At 51.0% G+C, this 23,439-nt stretch overlaps 1 protein-coding gene across 2 annotated transcripts; it reads right to left on the reverse strand.

Moving 5' to 3' along the window:
• Window positions 1-11,819: 11,819 nt before the first annotated feature.
• Window positions 11,820-22,958, reverse strand: ARRDC5 (arrestin domain containing 5). 2 transcript variants are annotated; one of them, XM_054466412.2, is made up of 4 exons: window positions 22,621-22,945; window positions 18,716-18,839; window positions 17,415-17,562; window positions 11,820-12,384 (listed from the first exon to the last, which is right to left on the reverse strand). In XM_054466412.2, the coding sequence occupies exons 1-4, from the start codon at window positions 22,871-22,873 to the stop codon at window positions 11,857-11,859; spliced, it is 1,053 nt and encodes a 350-aa protein (XP_054322387.2). In that variant the 5' UTR covers window positions 22,874-22,945; the 3' UTR covers window positions 11,820-11,856. The 2 variants fall into 2 exon arrangements, with proteins under 2 accessions (XP_054322387.2, XP_054322388.2); XM_054466413.2 differs by lacking the exon at window positions 18,716-18,839 and having other exon boundaries at window positions 17,415-17,620; window positions 22,621-22,958.
• Window positions 22,959-23,439: the final 481 nt, after the last annotated feature.

Below are 23,439 nucleotides of genomic sequence, written 5' to 3' on the forward strand. Positions count from 1 at the left end.
CGCTCTGTCACCCAGGCTGGAGTGCAGTGGCGTGATCTTGGCTCGCCGCAGGCTCTGCCTCCCGGGTTCACGCCAATTCTCCTGCCTCAGCCTCCCAAGTAACTGGGAGTGCAGGTGCATGCCACCACATCTGGCTAATTTTTGTATTTTTCATACAGGTAGGGGTCCCACCATGTTGCCCAGGCTGGTCTTAAACTCCTGGGCTCAAATAATCCTCCCACCTTGGACTCCCAAAGTGCTGGGATTACAGGTGTGAGCCACCACACCTGGCCATGTGAATAATTTTTAGCATAAGTATGTTCCAAATATTTTGAGACATACTTATGCTAAAAATTTTTCATTTAATGGAGTTCAGTGGCTCACGCCTATAATCCCAGTGCTTTGGGAGACAGAAGCAGGAAGATTGCTTGAGCCCAGGAGGTCAGGGCTGCCGTGACTATGATGGCACCACTGTACTCCAGCCTGGGTGACAGAGCAAGACCTTGTCTCAAAATAATAATAATAATAATAATAATAATAATTCATTTTGGTCGGGTGCAGTGGCCCACGGCTGTAATCTCAGCATTTTGGGAGGCCGAGGCAGGCAGATCACTTGAGGTCAGGAGTTGGAGACCAGCCTCGCCAACATAGTGAAACCCCGTCTCTACTAAAAATACAAAAATCAGCTGGGCGTGGTGGCGTACGTTTGTAATCCCGGCTACTTGGGAGGCTGAGGCAGGAGAATCCCTTGAACCTGGGAGGCGGAGGTTCCTGTCAGCCAAGATCGCACCACTGCACTCCAGCCTGGGTGACAGAGGGAGATTCTGTCTCAAAAAATAATAATAATGGCCGGGTGCGATGGCTCACACCTGTCATCCCAGCACTTGGGGAGGCCGAGGGGGTGGGGTGGATCACCTGAGGTCAGGAGTTCGAGACCAGCCTGGCCAACATGGTGAAACCCCGTCTCTACTAAAAATACAAAAAACTAGCCAGACATGGTGACATGCGCCTGTAATCTCTGCTGCTCGGGAAACTGAGTCAGGAGACTCGCTTGAACCCGGGAGGCGGAGGTTGCAGTGAGCCGAGATCACGCCATTGCACTCCATCCTGGGCAACAAAAGCGAAACTCTGTCTCAAAACAAATAATAGTAACAACGACAATAATTCGTTTAACTGTCTGTCTTGTAATTAACCGGGCAACTCAGCCAGGCCTTGTCCACGTTGCCCCCTGCTACATTGTGGCTCCAGCGACCGGGTGGACACCTGACCAGCTGTGGCCCAACGGTGAGAAGGCAGAGGATTTTGTCTCTGGCAATTCGGGCTTGCTGCAGGAAGCCAGGGGTCTTTTAACATGCAGGCCCTGGCCGGTCCCCACCCCCAGGCCCTCATGGCGCCAGCTGCCCGCTGCCCCCTGCGAGGCGCTGGCGGGCGTGGGGGAGGGGAGCAGCTCTGAGACCCACTGTCTCCTCTCCTAGGCCAGGAGTGTCCTACTGGCTCTCATGCCCATCCGTGGAATGCCCGAGGGGACCCCGGGCCAGGCCTCCACCTGGCCATTGTCTCCTGCACCCTCTGTCCCTGGTGGCCCGTCCGGCTCTGAGCCAGACATTAAGACTTCTTGGGCCTCCCACAAGTCCTGCAGGCAGGCAGATGCCTTGTCCATGTCTGGGAAGGACGGAGGCCTGGGGCAGCTGCCTGGGAATCAGATCCCACGGGGCCCTGCAACTCCATTCCTTGGGGCTGCAGCCACCCCCCCCAGCCAACCCCTCCCTGGAGAACCGTGTCCAGGATGGCCAGGCCTGGTGGCTCTGGGCACGGCCCTCCCAGTGCCAGCTGCCAGGATGTGCCAGCCGCGTTGGCGGGGAGAGAACAGGCCGTTCTTGGCTCTCCCGGCTGCCTCTTTGTTCCCGGGAGGAGGTGGGGGGCTGTTGTCCTGGCAACCAGCCCCTTTTCCCCAACACAGTCACACGAGGTGAAAACTGGGGGCACCTCAGGCCTAGGGGTTCGGGTTAGGGAGGGTCCCCGGTCACCTAAGGTGGCTGAGGATCTCCCTCCTCCCTGCCAGTCCGGCTTCCTCGGAGTTCATATTTCCTGGACGATGAGGGAGGCCGGGTCACCCCCGCCCCACTTTTGGGGATTGGAATGCCGGAGGTGGTGGCAACAGGGGGTGGACGTTCCCGGCAGGGCAGGCACTGTGGTGGTGGCAGCTGCTAGTCCCCTGCCTGTCCCACGTCCCCCAAGTGGGAGGCCGCAGCTGGTGTGGGTGACTTTGGTTCCCAGGGCGGGGGAGGGTTATTTTGGGAGTAGGGGCTAGGGAGAACGAGAGGCCCCTCCACAGGGGCAGGAAGTGGGGCGGCCCCAGCTGCATTCTCCCGTTGGCCCACCTGGCGTGGCGGGTACCGCCGCCGCTGCACAGGAAGTGTCCCCAACGCCCGCCTGTGTGGTCCACTGAGTCTAGGGCCTGGAAGCGGGAGGCAGCTGGCGAGGAGGGGGCAGGGACCTGCTGGGGGTGCTGCAGAGCAGATCAGAATCTTCCAGAAGAGTCCCGCTGGGGTAATGGTGGTGCCTATGGAGTGAGTGGTGACTTTGGTTCAGGCCATTGATATGCATTGGCTGGTTTAATCCAGTGTGTTCTGGAGGAAGATGCTAGGAATAAATCCCCCTTTTACACATGGGGAAACCGAGGCTCAGAAACAGAAGCGACTGGCCCAAAGTCATTCAGCAAATAAACAGCTGAGGCCAGGCGAGGTGGCTCAGACGCCTGTAATCCCAGCACTTCAGGAGGCCAAGGCGGGTGAATCACCTGAGGTCAAGAGTGTGAGACCAGCCTGGACAACATGGTGAGACCCTGTCTCTACTAAAAATACAAAAATCAGCTGGGTGTGGTGGCGGGTGCCTGTAATCCTAGCACTTCAGGAGGCTGAGGCCAGTGAATCACCTGAGGTCAGGGGTGTGAGACCAGCCTGGACAACACGGTGAAACCATGTCTCTACTAAAAATATAAAAATCAGCCGGGTGTGGTGGCGGGTGCCTGTAATCCCAGCTACTTGGGAGGCTGAGGCATGAGAATCGCTTGAACCCAGGGAGGGAGTGGAGGCTGTGGTGAGCCAAGATCGCGCCACTGCATTCCAGCCTCAGCAAGAGAGCAAGACTCTGTCTCAAAACAACAACAATAACAATAACAACAAGACAACAACAACACCAACAACAAAACAGCAGAGGTCGGGCGCCATGGCTCATGCTTATAATCCCAGCACTTTGGGAAGCTGAGGTGGGCAGATCGTTTGAGCCCAGGAGCTTGAGGTTGCAGTGAGCTATGATCGCGCCACTGCACTCCAGCCTGGGCAACAGAGCGAGACTCCAACTCAAAACAAAATAATAATAATAATAATAATAATTAATTGATAAACATCAGAAGTGGGATTTTCATGCATAGCATTTACTATCAGCTACATTAACTTCACAGAGGCCTCCAAGTATATGCTGTACAGTGTACCTCTCAACCAGGGGTGAGTCTGCCCTCCAGGGCCCATGGGGCGATGTCTGGGGACATTTGTGGTTGTCACGACTGGGGGTTGCTCCTGATATGGAGTGGGTGGAGGCCAGGGATGCTGCTCAGCACCCTTCAGTGCCCAGAATGGCCTTTCCACAGAGAAGGAACCCACCCCTAATGTACAGTTATGTGCGGTGGCTCACGCCTGTAATCCCAGCACTTTGGGAGGCCGAGGCAGGCAGATCACTTGAGGTCAGGAGTTTGAGAACAGCCTGGCCAACATGGTGAAACCCTGTCTCTACTAAAAATATAAAAATTAGCCAGCCATGGTGGCACGCGCCTGTAATCCCAGCTACTCAGGAGACCGAGCCAGGAGAATCGCTTGAACCTGGGAGGTGGAGGTTGCAGTGAGCCGAGCTCACACAACTGCACTCCACCCTGGTCGACAGAGTGAGACTCCGTCTCAAAAATACATACATACTATACATACATACATTTCCCATCCTGGGGTCGTTCATAACAGCCTAGCTGTCAGAGTTTAGGCAAGCAGTGAGTATTCACAGTGGTTCACATCACCGGTTTGGTTGAACTAGTTTTGAGTTCTGGCTCTGCAGTGAGTTTGCTGTGTGACTTTGGGCAAATCAATGAACCTCTCTGATCCTCAGTTCCTGGGCATTGGTAGTGGCATCTTTCTCAGGGGTTGCTGTCTGGACTACATGAGATGATGCAGGTAATGGGCTTAAGACAGTGTCATGCCCAAAGTGAGGGCCCAAGAAATATGACCTAGATCACTATTGTTACTATTCAACCCACAAACATTTCTTTCTTTCTTTCTTTCTTTTTTTTTTTTTTTTTGAGACAGAGTCTCACTTTGTCGCCCAAGCTGGAGTGCAGAACCTCTGCCTCCTGGGTTCAAGCCATTCTCCTGCCTCAGCCTCCCAAGTAGCCGGGATTACAGACATGTGACACCACACCTGGCTAATTTTTGTTTTTGTTTTTGTTTTTCAACGTTTCCAGTTTCTTTTTTTTTTATTATTATACTTTAAATTCTAGGGTACATGTGCACAACGTGCAGGTTTGTTACATATGTATACAAGTGCTATGTTGGTGTGCTGCACCCATTAACTCATCATTTACATTAGGTATACCTCCTAATGCTATCCCTCCCCCCTCCCCCCACCCTACGACAGGCCCCGGTGTGTGATGTTCCCCTTCCTGTGTCCAAGTGTTCTCATTGTTCAATTCCCACCTATAATTTTTGTATTTTTAGTAGAGACGGGGTTTCACCATGTTGGCCAGGCTGTCCTGAACTCCTGACCTCAGGTGATCTGCCTGCCTCGGCTTCCCAAAGTGCTGGGATTACAGGCGTGAGCCACCACGCCTGGCCTAGGAAATTTAAAATTAACATATGTGGCCAGGTGTGGTGGCTCACACCTGTAATCCCAGCACTTTGGGAGGCCAAGATGGGAGCATCACTTGAGGTCAGGAGTTCAAAACCAGCCTGGACGACACAGTGAGACCCCCATCTCTATTTGAAAAAAATAAAATAAAATTACATTTGTGGCTCTCATGATCACTAGCATTGGCTTAGAGGAAGAAATAGACATGAATTGACTGAATGTGGTGGCTCTTGTCTGTAATCACAACAGTTTGGGAGGCTGAGACAGGAGGATTTCCCGATCCCATGAGTTCAAGACCAGCCTGGGCAACATCGAAAGACCACATCTCTACAAGAAACTTTTCTTTTTTTTTTTTGAGATGGAGTCTCGCTCTGTCACCCACGCTGGAGTGCAGTGGCATGATGTCGGCTCACTGCAACCTCCACCTCCCAGGTTCAAGCGATTCTCCTGCCTCAGCCTCCCGAGTAGCTGGGACTACAGGCACCCACCACCACGCCCGGCTAATTTTTTGTATTTTTAGGAGAGACGGGGTTTCACCATATTGGCCAGGCTGGTCTTGAACTCCTGACCTCGTGATCCGCCAGCCTCGGCTGCCCAAAGTGCTGGGATTACAGGCGTGAGCCACCGCACCCGGCCATACAATAAAATTTTAAAAAGAAGTAGATGCTGGGTGCAGTGGCTTACGCCTGTAATCCTAGCACTTTGGGAGACAGGGGCGGAGGGATCACGAGGTCAGGAGTTCGAGACCAGCCTGGCCAATATGGTGAAACCCCATCTCTACAAAAAATACAAAAATTAGCTGGGCGTGGTGGCGGGTGCCTGTAATCCCAGCTACTCAGGAGGCTGAGGCAGGAGAATCGCTTGAACCAGGGAGGCAGAGTTTGCAGTGAGCCAAGATCGAGCCACTGCATTCCAGCCTGGGTGACAGAGCAAGACTCTGTCTCAAAAAAAAAAAAAAAAAAAAGAGAGAGAGACATGAATCCGGTGGGGTGCAATGTCTTATGCCTGTAATCACAGCACTTTGGGAGGCCAAGGAGGGCAGATCACTTGAAGTCAGAAGTTTGAGACCAGCCTGGCCAACATGGCGAAACCCTGTCTCTCCTAAAAATACAAAAATTAGGCGGGCATGGTGGCATCCACCTGTAATCCCAGCTACTCAGAAGACTGAGGCAGGAGAATCACTTGAACCTGGGAGGCAGAGATTGCAGTGAGCCGAGATTGCGGCACTGCACTCTAGCCTGGGTAACAGAGAGAAACTCCATCTCAAAAAAAAACAAAAATGCAATGTGGCTGGCGGCAGTGGCTCACACCTGTAATCCCAGCACTCTGGGAGGCCAGAGCAGGCGGATCACTTGAGGTCAGGAGTTTGAGACCAGCCTGGCTAACGTGGTGAAACCCCATCTCTACCAAAAAATACAAAAATTAGCCAGGCACGGTGGCTTGCACCTGTAATCCTAGCTACTAGCTACTAGGGAGGCTGAGGTGTGAGGATCGGATTGCTTGAACCTGGGGGGCGGAGGTTACAGTGAGCCAAGATCATGCCACTCTACTCCAGCCTGGTCAACAGAGTGAGACCCTGTCTCCAAAAAAAAAAAAAAGAAAGAAAGAAAAGGCAATTGTCATTAAACTTCAAGATCTTGAAAAAAGAAAAAAGAACAAAATGCAATTGTCATTACAGCAGTCTGTTTTCTTTATCTTTTTTTTTTTGGAGACGGAATCTCGCTCTGTTGCCCAGGCTGGAGTGCAGTGGCGTGATCTCTGCTCACTGCAAGCTCTGCCTCCCGGGTTCACTCCATTCTCCTGCCTTAGCCTCTGGAGTAGCTGGGATTACAGGCACCTGCCACCACAGCTGGCCAATTTTTTTGTATTTTTAGTAGAGATGGGGTTTTACCATGTTAGCCAGGATGGTCTTGAACTCCTGACCTCGTGATCCACCCACCTCGGCCTCCCAAAGTGCTGAGATTACAGGCATGAGCCACTGTGCCCGGCCAGCAGTCTCTTTTTTCTGTTTCTTTTTTTTTTTTTTGAGATGGAGTCTCGCTTTGTTGCCCAGGCTGGAGTGCAGTGGCGTGATCTCGGCTCACTGCAAGCTCCGCCTCCCGGGTTCACGCCATTCTTCTGCCTCAGCCTCTTAAGCAGCTGTATTTTTTGTATTTTTAGTAGAGACGGGGTTTCACCATGTTAGCCAGGATGGTCTTGAACTCCTGACCTTGTGATCCACCTACCTTGGCCTCCCAAAGTGCTGAGATTACAGGTGTGAGCCACCGCACCTGGCCCAGCAGTCTCTTTTTTCAAAATCCATCTGTGGGTGTCACCTGTCCCCACGCTTGCTCCAGCGACACTAGTCTCCTTTCAGTTCCATGCTCCTGTCATGTTCCCTTATATGCCAGGCCTTTGCACAGGCTGTTCCCTCTGCCTGGCACACTCTTCCCTGTTTTCTGCCTAGCCAACTGCGCGAATCCTTCAGATCTCATTTCAAGCACTACTTCCTTAGGAAAGCTTTCGTGGAGCTCTGATAATGAGCCACTGTGCATCTGTCCAATGGGGAATGTGGCAGAGAAGCCTTTTGGCAGTTTATTGGTAGGATTTGTTGATTTATGTCTATTTCTTTTTTTTTTTTTTGAGACGTAGTTTCGCTCTCGTTGCCCAGGCTGGAGCGCAGTGACACGATCTTGGCTCACTGCAATCTCCGCCTCCCGGGTTCAAGCGATTCTCCTGCCTCAGCCTCCCGAGTAGCTGGGATTACAGGCGCTTGCCACCACACCCTGCTAATTTTTTGTATTTTTAGTAGGCACGGGGTTTCACCATGTTGACCAGACTGGTCTCGACCTCCTGACCTCAGGTGATCCACTCGTCTCAGCCTCCCGAAGTGCTGAGATTACAGGTGTGAGCCACCGCCCTTGGCATTTTTTTTTCTTTTTTTTTTTTTGAGACAGAGTCTCTGTCACCCTGACTGGAGTGCAGTGGTGTGATCTCAGCTCACTGCAACCTTTGGCTACTGGGTTTAAGGGATTCTCGTGCCTCAGCCTCCTGAGTAGCTGGGATTACAGGCGTGCCACCACCATGCCTGGATAATTTTTGTATTTTTAGTAGAGACAGGGTTTCGCCATGTTGGCCAGGCTGGTCTCACACTCCTGACCTCAAGTGATCCGATCGCCTCGGCCTCCCAAAATGTTGGGCAACAGATCGAGATCCTGTCTGTAAGAAAACAGTACAACACAAAAAAACTAAGTGTCTCGGCTGGGTGCAGTGGCTCACACCTGTAATCCCAGCACTCTGGGAGGCCGAGGACTGCAGACCATGTGAGGTCGGGAGTTCGGGACCAGCCTGACCAACATGGAGAAACCCCGTTTCTACTAAAAATACAAAATTAGCCGGGCATGGTGGTGCATGCCTGTAATCCCAGCTACTCGCAAGGCTGAGGCAGGAGAATTGCTTGAACCCAGGAGGCAGAGGTTGTGGTGAGCCGAGATCATGCCATTGCACTCCAACCTGGGCAACAAGAGTGAAACTCCTTCTGAAAAACAAAAACAAAAAAGACTAGGCGCGGTGGCTCATGCCTGTAATCCCAACACTTTGGGAGGCTAAGGCGGGTGGATCACAAGGTCAGGAGATCGAGACCATCCTGGCCAACATGGTGAAACCCCATCTCTACCAAAAATACAAAAATTAGCCGGGCATGGTGGCAGGGGCCTGTAATCCCAGCTACTAGGGAGGCTGAGGCAGGAGAATCGCTTGAACCTGGGAGGCAGAGGTTGCAGTGAGCCAAGATTGTACTACTGCACTCCAGCCTGGGCAACAGAGCAAGACTTTGTCTTAAATTAATTAATTAATTAATTAAGTGTCTTGGTCCCACCCTATGGAGAGGCTGGGTTTTCCAGAATCTTCTGGAATGTGGCAGGGGCCATCATTTAAATGCAAATGCTTCATGGCTGCAGGGTTGACAGACACCCTGCAGCAAGAGGGAGGGAGGTACCAGTATGTTGCAGTTGGAAGGTGGCTGGAGAAGTATTTCGGGGCCATTTCCCCAAGAAGACAAACCCTGGACCAGTCTTTTTAAAATTTAATTTAATTTAATTTTAGTATTATAAAGACAAATTAAAAAACAGGCCGGGCGCGGGGGCTGACGCCTGTAATCCCAGCACTTTGGGAGGTCGAGACGGGCGGATCACAAGGTCAGGAGATCGAGACCATCCTGGCTAACATGGTAAAACCCCGTCTCTACTAAAAATACAAAAAAAAATTAGCCGGGCGTGATGGCGGGCGCCTGTAGTCCGAGCTACTCGGTAGGCTGAGGCAGGAGAATGGTGTGAACCCGGGAGGTGGAGCTTGCAGTGAGCCAAGATTGCGCCACTGCACTCCAGCCTGGGCGACAGAGCGAGACTCCGTCTCAAAAAAAAAAGAAAAAGAAAAATTAAAAAATAGCCACAGGGTCTCCCTATGTTGGCCAGGCTGGTCTCAAACTCCTAACCTCAAGACATCTGCCCACCTTGGCCTCCCAAAGTGCTGGGATTACAGACACGAGCCACAGCACCCAGCCTCAGCCACTGTTTCATTTCAGCCATGCAGGGCCTTGCAGGCGAAGCCAGGCCTTTTGGATTTTACTTCAAATGCTGTAGGGACCTGATGGAGATTTTCAGTGGAGGAACGGGATGGCCTGTTTCATGTTGAGAGTCCTTTTGTTGCTCCAGGAATACAATTGACAGGTAAAATCCAGGATGCCCAATTAAATCAGAATTTCAGATAAACAATACTTTTTTTTGAGACGGAGTTTTGTGCGCTCTCTCTCTCTCTCTCTCTATATATATATATATATTTTTTTTTTTTTTGAGACAAATTTTGCTCTTGTCATCTAGGCTGGAGTGCAGCAGTGGTGCGATCTTGGCTCACTGCAACCTCTGCCTCCCGGGTTCAAGCTATTCTCCTGTCTCAGCCTCCCGAGTAGCTGGGATTATAGGCACCTGCCACCATGCCCAGCTAATTTTTGTATTTTTTGTAGAGATGGGTTTTCTCCATGTTGGCCAGGCAGGTCTTGACCTCCTGACCTCAAGTGAACTACCTGCCTCAGCCTCCCAAAGTGCTGGAATTACAGATGTGAGCCACTGTGCCTGGCCATCAATGAATGATTTTTAAGCATAAGTATATCCCAAATATTGCTTGTGATATACTAAATACTTCTATTGTTCCTCTAAAATCCAGTTTAGGTTGGGCACGGTGTCCCAGGAGGTTGAGACAGGAGAATCGCTTGAATCCAGGAGGTGGAGGTTGCAGTGAGCCAAGATCAAACCACTGCACTCCAGCCTGGGAGACAGAGGGAGACTCCGTCTCAAAAACAACACAAAACCAAAAAAAGGTGGACAGAGCAGGGTAGAGGCAGGGGACGGGGAGAAGTGGGAGATTCTGGGCAGTGTGGAGACAGAGCCCCTCGGGCTTATTGATGGATTGCACATGGGCAGATGGCACAGGCTCATCACTAGGAAGACTTTGGCATTGATCCCAAGTGCAGGGGAGGAAGCCGAAGCTGCTGTAGGCAGAGGAGACACAGGATCCAACTCCGGTATGAGACCCACAGAGCAGCCCCGGGGCTCAACAGCAACCTCTGTGAATTACACCAGCACACAGTTTCTCCCCCTGTGTACTGTGATATTGTGGGTGGCTTTTTTTTTTTTTTTTTTTTTGAGACAGGGTCTTGCTCTGTCACCCAGGCTGGAGTGCAGTGGCACGATCATGGCTCACTTCAGCCTCAACCTCCCAGACTCAAGTGATCCTCCAGCTTCAGCCTCCCTAACAGCTGGGACTACAGGTATGTGCTGCTACAGCCAGCTAATTTTTCATATACATATATATATATTTTTCATATACATATATATATATTTTTATATACATATATATATATATTTAGACTGACTCTTGCACCATCACCCAGGCTGGAGTGCAGTGAGGTGATCTTAGCTCACTGCAACCTCAGCCTCCCAGGTTCAAGAGATTCTCCTGCCTCAGCCTCCTGAGTAGCTGGGATTACAGGTGCGCACCATCACGCCCAGCTAATTTTTTTTTTTTTTTTGAGACGGAGTCTTGCACTGTCACCCAGGCTGGAGTGCAGTGGCACGATCTCGGTTCACTGCAAGCTCCACCTCCCAGGTTCGCGCCATTCTCCTGCCTCAGCCTCCCAAGTAGCTGGCACTACAGGCGCCCACCACCACGCCTGGCTAATTTTATTTTTGTATTTTTAGTAGAGACGGGGTTTCACCGTGTTAGTCAGGATGGTCTTGATCTCCTGACCTCGTGATCCACCCGCCTTGGCCCCCCAAAGTGCTGGGCTGGGCGTGAGCCACTGTGCCCGGCCAGTTTTTCTTTCTTTTTTTTTTTTTTTTTTTTGTAGAGATGGGGGGTCTCACAATGTTGCCCAGGCTGGTCTCAAACTCCTGGTCTCAAGCGATCCTCCTGCCATGGCCTCCTAAAGTCCTGGGATTACAGGAATGAGCCACCATGCTCAGCCCCCTTGGTACTGTTGACACTCAGGATAAACAATTCCTGATTGTGGGGGCTGTCCTGGACACTGCAGGGTGCTGAACAGCATCCCTGGCCTCCACCCTCTCCACGCCAATAAGACTCTTCTCCCCCGATCCCCTGCAGTTGTGACAGCCAATACAACCAGACATTAGCAGAGGGGAGAATTCTCCCCAAGTAGGACCCCTGGTCTTGGCACTGTGAGACCCCAGTAGGCTGGGGCAGACTCAGGGTGGAAAAGGCAGGCTATGCCGGGTTTGGGTCCTGGGAGAACTTCCCGGTTTCCTTTGTCCATTCCAGGCATTCAGTGATAGTTCTAGGGACGGGAGACACGGATACCTAAACCGCTAGAGCTCGGGGAGGTTGCAGACAACCTGTTGCCCACTCCTCGACTCATCTGAGAGTCACCTGTGCAAGAGAGAGGGCTTCCTCCCGGTAGAGACTAATAAAGCTTTTAATATTTAAAAGTTTGGGCACTTAATTCTGGTGATCTGGGTTCACGGGTAACACTCCGTCCTCTGACAGCTGGCAGGTGACAGAGTCCACCGAGGCGCTGGTGATGATGATGGGAACTTTGGCCTTGAGGCTGGTCAGGGACCAGGGCAGGTGCATGGTGGTGACCAGCTCGTAGCGAGTGTGCATGATCTCACCGGCCTGCATGCTGCTGCTCACGGACAGCAGCAACGGCAGGTTGAAGGTGCTGACAATCTTGGTGGTGTTGAAGCGGGTCATGGGGGTGTTGGCCTCCTGCCTCAGAAGCTCGCTGCTGTCCAGCCGAGACCGCCGCTCCGCGCTGGGCGTGAAGCCCTCGTACTGTACGTGGGCGTACAGGGCGAATATGACCGTCTTGATGCATTTGCTGGTCTGGTTGTGGATCTCTGTTGTGAAGACGACCTTCTCTCCTGGCATGAAGGTGTTCTTTTCCATCTGGATTTGCAAGCAGACAGTGCCCTGGCGGCAGCAGTTGTAGGAGACTTTCTCCTCAGCCTCCACGAACAAGGGGTTCTAGAAGAGGAGGATGTGGGGGAGCAGACAACCGTGAGGGACCAGGACCACGAAATCCAGTTGCCTGCCTGATCCACCCTGGGAACTCCTCAAAGTCTGTGGGGCTGGCTGGGCGCGATGGCTCACGCCTGTAATCCCAACACTTTGGGAGGCCGAGGCGGGAGGATCACAAGGTCAGGAGTTCGAGACCAGCCTGACCAACATGGTGAAACCCCGTCTCTACTAAAAATACAAAAATTAGCTGAACGTGATGAAGCATGCCTGTAATCCCAGCTACTCAGGAGGCTGAGGCAGGAGAATCTCTTGAACCTGGGAGGTGGAGTTTGCAGTGAGCCGAGATCGTGCCATTGCACTTCAGCCAGGGCTACAGAGCAAGACTTCGTCTCAAAAAAGAAAAAGAAAAAAGCCTCTGGGGCTTTGGGGGCTCTCCTAGGAAGAGGCATTAAGATGGAATCTGGAACCCTAGGGATTTTGCATTCAAAAACCTGGAGTCATCTCCCATCTCTCAGTGTGTTTTGTTTTTTGTTTTTTGTATTTTTTTGGAGACAGAGTCTTGCTCTGTCACCCACGTTGGAGTGGAGTGGCGTGATCTCGGCTCAGTGCAACCTCCGCCTCCCAGGTTCAAGCGATTCTCCTGCCTCAGCCTCCCGAGTTCACACCCAGCTAATTTTTGTATTTTTAGTAGATATGGAGTTTCGCCATGTTGGCCAGGCTGGTCATGAACTCCTGACCTCAGGTGATCTGCCCGCCTTGGCCTCCCAAAGTGCTGGGATTACAGGCGTGAGCCACCGTGCTTGGCCTTTCCCAATGTCCTTGGAGCAAGGATATTTACCATTCTGAATATCAATTTCTCCTCCTCTCCTCTCTCCCTTTTTTTTTTTTTTTTTTTTTGAGACGGAGTCTCGTTCTGTTGCACAGTGGCACGGTCTTGGCTCACTGCAACCTCCGCCTCCCGGGTTCACGCGACTCTCCTGCCTCAGCCTCCTGAGTAGCTGGGATTACAGGCACACGCCACCACACCCGGCTAATTTTTTGTATATTTTTAGTAGAGATAGGGTTTCACTATGTTGGCCAGACTGGTCTTGAACTCCTGACCTCGTGATCCGCCCGCCTTGGACTCCCAAAGTGCTGGGATTACAGGCATGAGCCACCGCTCCAACATTGTTTTTTTTTTTTTAATGCAGCCTGGAGTGCAGGGGTGCACTCATGGCTCACTGCAGACTTGACCTGGGCTCAAATGATCCTCCCCCATCAGCCTCCCAAGTAGCAGGGACCATAGGCATGCGTGCCACCATACCCCAGCTTTTTTTTCTTGAAAGAAGGTCTCACTATGTTGTCCAGGCTAGTCTCAAACTCCTGGGCTCAAGCAGTCCTCCCACCTCAGCCTCCCAAAGTGCTGGGATTACAGGCATGAGCCACCGTGCCTCGCTCTATTCATTGATTTAATAAACAAAGTTCACTGAAACTCACAAAATTTATATTTTCTGACATTGCCTGTTCTTTGCTTTTATTTTTATTTTATTTATTTTCTTTTCTTTGAGATGGAATCTCACTCTGTCACCCAGGTTGGAGTGCAGTGGTGCAATCTCGTCTCACTACAACCTCTGCCTCCCAGGTTCAAGCAATTCTCCTGCCTCAGCCTCTCAAGTAGCTGGGATTATCATAGGTGTCTGCCACCATGCCTGGCTAATTTTTGTATTTTTAGTAGAGACGGGGTTTCACCATGTTGGTTAGGCTGATCTCGAATTCCTGACCTCAGTTGATCCGCCTGCCTCAGCCTCCCAAAGTGCTGGGATTACAGGCATGAACCACCGTGCCCGGCCTGCTTTTATTTTTAAAAAGTTGGTTGCAACATAGCAAATTGTTATTTCTGATATTTTTATTCTACTTGTTGCCTGTTCTGTTCTTTTATCTTAATATAAAAAAAAATGGTTGCAACCTGCTAAATTGATTTTTTCTGATATTGCCTATTTAGATTCTTGCCTATTCTTTCATTTTATAAAAATATGGCCAGGCGCTCCCAGCATTTCAGGAGGCTGAGCGGGCAGATCATGAGGTCAAGAGATCAAGACCATCCTGGCCAACTTGGTGAAACCCCGTCTCTACTAAAAATACAAAAATTAGCCGGGCATGGTGGCAGGCGTCTGCAATCCCAGCTACTCAGGAGGCTGAGGCAGGAGAATCACTGGAATCCGGGAGGCAGAGGTTGAAGTGAGCCGAGATCGCGCCACCGCACTCCAGCCTGGCGAAAGAGCAAGACTCCGTCTCAAAAAAATATATATGTGTGTGTATATATATATACACACATATATATATGGCCGGGCGCAGTGGCTCACACCTGTAATCCCAGCACTTTGGGGGGCCGAGGCAGGAGGATCACCTGAGGTCAGGAGTTCGAGACCAGCCTGGCCAACATGGTGAAACCCCATCTCTACTAAAAATACAAAAGTTGGCCGGGTGTGATGGCACGCGCCTGTAATCCCAGCTACTCAGGAGGCTGAGGCAGGAGAATCACTTGAACCTGGGAGACTGAGGTTGCAGTGAGGCTGAGATCCAGCCCTGCACGCCAGCCTGGGCAACAGAGTGAGACTCTGTCTCAAAAGAAAAGAAAAGAAAAGAAAAGAAAAGAAAATGCTTGTATTCCACCAAATGGATTTTTGCAACCCACTACTGGGTTGTGACCTGTGGTTTGAAAAACATTGCTGGCTGGGCATGGTGGCTCACGCCTGTAATCCCAGCACTTTGGGGAGGCCAAGGGGGGGAGGATCACTGGAGCCCAGAAGTTCAAGACCAGCCTGGGCAACATAGTGAGACCCAGTCTCCAAAAAAAAAAAAAAAAACAAAACAAAACAAAAAGGAAGGCCGGGTGCGGTGGCTCACCCCTGTAATCCCAGCACTTTGGGAGGCCAAGGTGGGTGGATCACGAGGTCAGGAGATTGAGACCATCATGGCTAACAGGGTGAAACCCCATCTCTACTAAAAATACAAAAAAAAAAAAAAAAAAAATAGCCGGGCATGGTGGTGGGTGCCTGTAGTCCCAGCTACTCGGGAGGCTGAGGCAGGAGAATGGCGTGAACCCGGGAGGCAGAGGTTACAGTGAGCCGAGATAGTGCCACTGCACTCCAGCCTGGGTGACAGAGCGAGACTCCGTCTCAAAAAAAAAAAAAAAAAAAGAAGAAGAAGAAGAAGAAAAACATACTGCAGGAAGTCAGGTATGTTTCCTTTTTGAGAACTCAGGCAGACCCTTGACCCCCTCTGACCTCACCTCCCACTTTTCTGCCTCTGGCTTCTCTTCAGCCTTCTCAGGAGCAGCTGAAGCTCCCCCTCCTCTCCTGAAGGTTAATTGAATCTGGTTTCATTGTAAATCCCTGCAGTCTTATTCGAAAATTCGTAGCATGCGTTAGGACCCTGCAGGTGTGAAAGAACCTGCTGCCCTAACTCCAGACAAAGCCGGTAGTTCTGTCCTGGTCCTGAAGGAGGTATCAGGAGGTGCCAAGAGCTACCAATGTCCCTTTATTTCCAACTGAGCTATTACTTTTTTTTTTTTAAATAGAGGTACCGGTCCTAATGCCTGTAATCCCAGCACTTTGGGAGGCCTAGGCAGGCGGATCACCTGAAGTCAGGAGTTCAAGACCAGCCTGGCCAATATGTGGAAACTCCGTCTTTACTAAAAAATACAAAAATTAGCTGGGCGTGGTGGTGGGCACTTCTAATCCCAGCTACTCGGGAGGCTGAGGCAGGAGAATCACTTGAGCCCGGGAGGCAGAGGTTGTATTGAGCCAAGATTGTGCCACTGCACTCCCGCCTGGGTGACAGAGTGAGACTCCATCTCAAAAAAAAAAAAAAGAAAGAAAAAGGAAAAAAAATGGCAGCCCTCTGACATTTGTCATCCTGTCCCAATGCTCTGGTGACAAATGACTCCCTGGAGAGGTGAAGTGACTTTGGCCAACGTCCCTCCTCCCACCTCAACTTCCGCCTCTGCACCTGGACTCGGGAAGGGATCCAGAACGAGTCCTGCACTCAGCCAAGCGGAGGCTGCACTGCCCGTCCTTCTCCTGGACTGAGGCCACCACCTCTATTGTCTGAGAGCTCCAAGGTCAGTGCTGGAGGGTTACTGAGTGTACACGCCTCTCTCCCAACCTGAGGGTCACCCTGTGGGGCCTCTTCTTGGCTTTTCCCCAGGGTCGTATCTCCCTCTTGACAAGTGGACATCTGGGCCATTCTCCTGGGTGGGGCCGTCCTGGGCACTGCAGGGTGCTGAGCAGCGTCCCTGGCCTCCACCCACTCCATGCCAGGAGCACCCCCCAAGTTGAGACAACCACAGATGTCTCCAGACATTGCCAAATGTCCCTTATGGGGATAAAACAGCCACGGCTGAAAACCACTGGCTTAGTTCCTGCCCTTGTTTCTTTTCTAAGAAAAATGTTGGCCTGGCATGGTGGCTCATGCCTGTAATCCCAGCACTTTGGGAGGCCAAGGCAGGCGGATCACCTGAGGTCGGGAGTTCGAGACCAGCCTTGCCAACATGGCGAAACCCCGTCTCTACTAAAAATACAAAAATTAGCTGGGCATCGTGGTGCACGTCTGTAATCCCAGTTACTCAGGAGGCTGAGGCAGGAGAATCGCTTGAACCTGGGAGGCAGAGGTTACAGTGAGCCGAGATCATGCCTCTGTACTTCAGCCTGGTGACAGAGCAACACTCCATCTCAAAAAAAAAAAAAAAAAAAAAATATATATATATATATACACACACACACATACATATATATATATTATTTTATTTTAGAGACAGGGTCTCACTCTGTCGCCCAGGCTGGAGTGCAGTGGTGCAAACATGGCTCACTGCAGCCTTGACCTCCGGCTGCCCTAAGGTTTCTGACTCACCTTTTGTGAAAGCTTGGGGCCTGGGAAGCTACCAACACCCTTCCCTTCTCCCCATGGGACCTTCTCTGTCCCCTGCCCGCCCACCTTCCCTCTTCCTCCTTGGAGCTTGGAGATTGTTCCCACCTCCGCCTTTCCCACATCGGTACCTGGAATGGGGTTTCTTTGTGGAAGGTGGAAGTTCCTTGAACCAATAAGTACATCTTCTTCTTGGCTAAAATATGTTCCCGGCCCATGCAGGAAGCTTGTACGAAATAGAAGACATGGCCAAATTTGCTGGTGAAGGTAGAAGGAAGCCTGGGAGGTAAGTTGAAATGGAAGTCAAAGGTGTGGCTGCCTGCACTTAACCAATTATCTGAAAGCAAAACACACCGATGCCATCAGAAGGTTCTAGAATCTTTTTCTTCTTCTTCTTCTTTTTTTTTTTTTTTTTGCTTTTTTTTATATTTATTTATTTTTGAGACACAGTCTCGCTCTGTCGCCCAGTCTGGAGTATAGCGGTGTGATCTCAGCTCACAGCAACCTCTGCCTCCTAGGTTCAAGCGATTCTCCTGCCTCAGCCTCCCGAGTAGCTGTGATTGCAGGCGTGCACAACCACACCTGACTAATTTTTATATTTTTGATAGAGACGGGGTTCTGTCATGTTGTCCATGCTGGTCTTGAACTCCTGGCCTCCGGCGATCCGCCTGTCTCGCCCTCCCAAAGTGCTGGGGTTACAGGCGTGAGCCACTGCACCTGGCCTTTTTTGCTTGATTTATTGTTTTGGCATGGAGGCGGGTCCTGGGCTTGGCTTGTCTGTCCCTCCTGAGTTAAACTGAGCTCTATGCTTTTAGGACCTGCTGGACCTATAAATATCAGGTCGCAGCTGGGCTGGAGTGGGATGCCCTGGGGTGGGTGACATGCCTGGAGTTGTCACCCGAAACCACTGAAGGGCTCTTGCATACCCCTGCCCTGAGCCTGAGAAAGTGGAAGTCAGGGCTTCAGGGTTCAACAAATATATCTTTTTTTTTCTTTTTGTAGAGACAAAGTCTGGCTCTGTCGCTTAGGCTGCAGTGCAGTGGTGCGATCATAGCTCACTGCAGCCTCCAACTCCTGAGATCAAGTGATCCTCCCACCTCAGCCTCCAGAACAGCTGGGACTACAGGCCCATGCCATCATGGCTGGCTAATTTTTAAATTTCTGGTAGAGACAGGGTCTTGCTATGTTTCCCAGGCTGGTCTTGAACTTCTGGCCACAAGCAATCCTCCTGCCTCACTCTCCCAAAAGTGCTGGGATAATAGGCACAAACCGGCTGGGCCTGGTGGCTCATGCCTGCAATCCCAGCACTTTGGGAGGCCGAGGCGGGCAGATCAGGAGTTCAAGGTCAGGAGTTTGAGAACAACCTGGCCAAAATGGCGAAACCCCATCTCTACCAAAAATACAAAAATTAGCCGGGTGTGGTGGCACACACCTGTAGTTCCAGGTACTCAGGAGGCTGAGGTGGGAGGATCGCTTGAACCTGCGAGGCGGAGGTTGCAGTGAGCCGAGATCATGCCACTGTACTTCAGCCTGGGTGACAGAGCGAGACGCCGTCTCTAAAAATAAATAAATAAATAAACAAAGTAGTATGTGAAGCAGAGAAAACTTTCGCCCTCATAGAGCTTGACCTTCAGTGCATGGTATACAGTGAGTGTTTAATACATGTTGATTGACCAACTGAGTGATGGTCTAGGAAGCAGACTCTCACACAACCGCCATTTCCATGACCTTTGTTTCATTTTCCTTCTTGCACTTCTCGAAAATCCTCTTAGCATTGTCTATCTTCCCTAGCCCATGGCAATCCCAAAGATACTAGGGACTCTGTCTCTTTCTTTCTTTTTCGTTTTTTTGAGACAGAATCTCACTCTGTCACCCAGGCTGGAGTGCAGTGGCGTGATCCTGGCTCACTGCAACCTCCACCTCCTGGGTTCAAGCAATTCTCCTGCCTCAGCCTCCTGAGTAGCTGGAATTACAGGTGTGTGCCACCACGCCTGGCTAATTTTTGTATTTTTAGTAGAGATGGGGTTTCACCATGTTGGCCCGGTTGGTCTCGAACTCCTGACCTCAAATAATCCACCCGCCTTGGCCTCCCAAAGGGCTGGGATTACAGGCGTGAGCCATCGGGCGGGCTCGGCCTTTTTTTTTTTTTTTTTTTTTTGAGACAGGGTCTCACTTTTTCACTCAGCCTGGACCTCTTGGGCTCAAGTGATCCTCTTGCCTCAGCGCCCCAAGTAGCTGGGACTACAGACGTGTGCCACCATGCCTGGCTAATTTTTGTATTTTTCATAGAGATGGGGTTTTGCCATGTTGGTCAGGCTGGTCTTGAACTCCTGACCTCAGGAGATCTGCTCACCCAGCCTCCCAAAGTGCTGGGACTACAGGCGTGAGCCACCGTGCCCGGCCCAGGCTGTGTTTTTTTAATCACTGCCGCATCCCCAGCACCTAGCACGGTGTTTGTTTGTGCACAGTAGGCACTCAATAAATGTTTATTAAATAAACATTTATTAAATAAATGAAAAACCTGGAACGGGCATGGTGGCTCACACCTGTAATCCCAGCACTCTGGGAGGCCGAGGCGGGTGGATCACGAGGTCAGGAGATCGAGACCATTCTGGCAAACACCGTGAAACCCCGTCTCTAATAAACAAAATACAAAAAATTAGCTGGGCATGGTGGCGGGTGCCTGTAGTCCCAGCTACTCGGGAGGCCAAGGCAGGAGAATAGCATGAACCCCGGGAGGCGGAACTTGCAGTGAGCCGAGATAGCGCCACTGCACTCCAGCCTGGGTGACAGAGCGAGACTCCATCTCAAAAAAAAAAAAAAAAAAATGTTTATTAAATAAATGAAAAACCTGGGATGGGCATGGTGGCTCATGCCTGTAATCCTAGCACTTTGGGAGGCTGAGGTGGGGCAGATCACCTGAGGTCAAAAGTTTGAGACCAGCCTGGCCAACATGGTGAAACCCTGTGTCTACTAAAAATACAAAAAATTAGTAGGGCGTAGTGGCATGCGCCTATAATCCCAGCTATGCAGGAGGCTGGGGAAGGAGAATCGCTTGAACCCAGGAGGTGGAGGTTGCAGTGAGCTGAGATCACGCCATGGCACTCCAGCCTGGGTGCCAGAGTAAAGACTGTCTCTTAAAAGAAGAACTAGCGGCCGGGCGCAGTGGCTCACGCCTGTAATCCCAGCACTTTGGGAGGCCGAGGTGGGTGGATCATGAGGTCAGGAGATCGAGACCATCCTGGCTAACATGGTGAAACCCCGTCTCTACTAAAAAAAAAACAAACAAATTAGCCGGGCGTGGTGGCGGTTACCTGTAGTCCCGGCTACTCAGGAGGCTGAGGCAGGAGAATGGCAAGAACCTGGGAGGCGGAGCTTGCAGTGAGCCAAGATTGCACCACTGCACTCCATGCTGGACGACACTCAGTTCTGTGCTTGGTTGTCCCCTCTTTGCAGAGTACTCCTCTGGTGGAACAGATCATCTCATCTAAATTTTTAGTCTAAAATGGCCAGGTGTGGTGGCTCATGCCTGTAATCCCAGCCCTTTGGGAGGCCGAGGTGGGTGGATCATCTGAGGTCAGGAGTTCAAGACCAGCCTGACCAACATGGAGAAATCCCCTCTCTACTAAAAATACAAAATTAGCTGGGAGTAGTGGCGCATGCCTGTAGTGCCAGCTACTCGGGAGGCTGAGGCGGGACAATCCGTTGAATCCAGGAGGCGCAGGTTGCAGTGAGCCAAGATTACGCCACTGCACTCCAGCCTGGGCAACGAGTGAGATTCAGTCTCAAAAAAAAAAAAAAAAATTGCTAGTTATTTTTTTAAGAGATAGTCGTTGAACCCAGGAGGTTGCGGTGAGCCGAGATTGCGCCATTGCACTCCAGCCTGGGCAACAAGAGCAAAACTCCGTCTCAAAAAAAAACAAAAATAAAAAACAAAAACTAGCCAGGCCTGGTGCCATGTGCCTGTGGTCCCAGCTACTCAGGAGGCTGAGGTGAGAGGATCGCTTATGCCAGAGAGGCTGGGGCTGCAGTGAGTTGTGATCACACCACTGCCCTCTAGCCTGGGCAACAGAGCGAGGCCTTGTCTCAAAAATAAATACATAAGCCAGGCCTGGTGGCTCACTCCTGTAATCCCAGTACTTTGGGAGGCCGAGGCGGGCGGATCACGAAGTCAGGAGTTCGAGACCAGCCTGGCCAACATGGTGAAACCCTGCCTCTACTAAAAATACAAAAAATTGCTGGGTGTGGTGGCAGGTGCCTGTAATCCCAGCTACTCGGGAGGCTGAGGCAGGAGAATCATTTGAACCCAGGAGGCGGAGGTTGCAGTGAGCTGAGATGCGCCACTGCACTCCAGCCTGGGAAGCAGGGCGAGACTGTGTCTCAAAAAATAGATAAATAAATAAGATACAAATAAATAAATACATAAATAAATTAAATTAAATTACACTTTGTTCAGCCAAGTGTTGGCCACGTGTTCTGCTTGACTGCATAATACCCGGGAATATCCCCACAAACACATTTTGCAAAGGACATATAATTCCCCCGACAGCTCAGCAGACTCTCTGACATTTGTTCAGATTTCAGATCTTACCTGGTGGAACTGGGGACTAGTTATTCCTTCCCTGGAAGGTCTCCCTTGCTCTTCTACCTCCACTATCTTTCTTTTTTTGAGAGGGAATCTCGCTCCGTCACCCAGGCTGGCGTGCCGTGGTGCGATCTCAGCTTACTGGAACCTCCCCTTCATGAGTTCAAGTGATTCTCTTGCTTCAGCCTCCCAAGTAGCTGAGATTACCGGCATGTGCCAGCACGCCCAGCTAATTTTTTGGTATTTTTTGGCAGAGATGGGGTTTCGCTATATTGGCCAGGCTGGTCTCAAACTCCTGACCTCGAGTGATCCACCTGCCTTGGCATCTCAAAATGCTGGAATTACAGGCATGAACCACTGTGCCTGGCCCACCTCCACTGTTTCTCCCCATGAATACAGGACTGCCTACTTTGTCTCCTGGGGTTTTGCTGTCAGAGTGAAACTTATCTATAAAAGAATAAGACTGCTCAGGGGCCTCTCAAAGGCAGTTGTTGGATTGAGCATTTTCCAAGGAGACTACCTTGAACCTTCATTTTGAATATCTGGGTTCTGATCAGCTCCTTATGTCTCGTTATTTTCATGTTTCGTGTATCTGATGGTCATTGTTCTACACGGCTGCCCTCCTAGGGAGAAATCAGGCCACTCCCTATTTCTGATAGCTCTAAAGTTTTGTTGATTGACTCTTGGATGTGTTTATTTTCCAGACCCAGGTTCCTGTCATGGCTAGGGGTGGCTGTTGGCCTCGTCCTTACCCTCCACTGGGAATGTCTTTGTCTTATGCACGTAGTCTGCCTTGTTGTTGCAAATAACATTTCTGCTATAATCACGGGATTCCCCAGCTTCTTCACTCCACTCGACGTAACCCCTTCCCACGAGCTCCACCTTCACTATGGGGTCCACCAGGGTGCTGTTCAGGGTTAAGATCACCTGCCCTTTTATGCTGGAGCCAGCCAGGTAGATTGTATCCTCCGGAAGCACTAATTCGATCGACTTTACCGCAGACATAGGGGGTTGGGGGGGTAGAGAAACATCCCTCTCCCTCCCCCATGTCCCTGAAATTCCCGGTTCCTTGGCCCTAGTGAGGTAATCCATCTATGACATCACTCAGCTCAGAGTTCCGGGAAGTGGGGACCCCAGTGGCCAGGAGGGGAGGCAAAAGTGTTGTTTAGGGTGGGTGGTTGATTGGGAAACCTGTAGTCCTCACTGGTTCTTTTTTACTGGTTCTTTTTTTTTTTTTTTTGAGATGGAGTCTCACCCTGTAGCCCAGGCTGGAGTGCAGGGGCGCCATCTTGGCTCACTGCAACCTCCGCCTCCTGAGTTCAAGCCATTCTCCTGCCTCAGCCTCCTGAGTAGCTGGGACCACAGGTGCACGCCAGCATGCCCAGCTAATTTTTTGATAGAGACAGAGTTTCACTGTGTTAGCCAGGATGGTCTCGATCTCCTGACCTCGTGATCCACCCGCCTCAGCCGCCCAAAGTGCTGGGATTGCAGGCGTGAGCCACTGCACCTGGACTTTTTCTTTTTTTGAGACAAAGTCTCATTCTGTCACCCAGGCTGGAGTGTAGTGGCGC

Source organism: Pongo pygmaeus, chromosome 20 (assembly GCF_028885625.2).
Source record: "Pongo pygmaeus isolate AG05252 chromosome 20, NHGRI_mPonPyg2-v2.0_pri, whole genome shotgun sequence".
In the NCBI taxonomy this organism is placed as follows: Eukaryota; Metazoa; Chordata; class Mammalia; order Primates; family Hominidae; genus Pongo; species Pongo pygmaeus.

Bases quoted from the DNA above. Each gene is read 5' to 3' on its own strand.
- ARRDC5 (XM_054466412.2), bottom strand. From the start codon at position 22,873: ATGTCTGCGGTAAAGTCGATCGAATTAGTGCTTCCGGAGGATACAATC. The intron at 17,563-18,715 runs GTGTGTGCCACC...CTTACCTCCCAG, and splicing joins CTGAGTACCTGGAACTACAG to GCTTCCTTCTACCTTCACCA. The intron at 12,385-17,414 runs GTACCGATGTGG...CTCCTCTTCTAG, and splicing joins ACAAAGAAACCCCATTCCAG to AACCCCTTGTTCGTGGAGGC.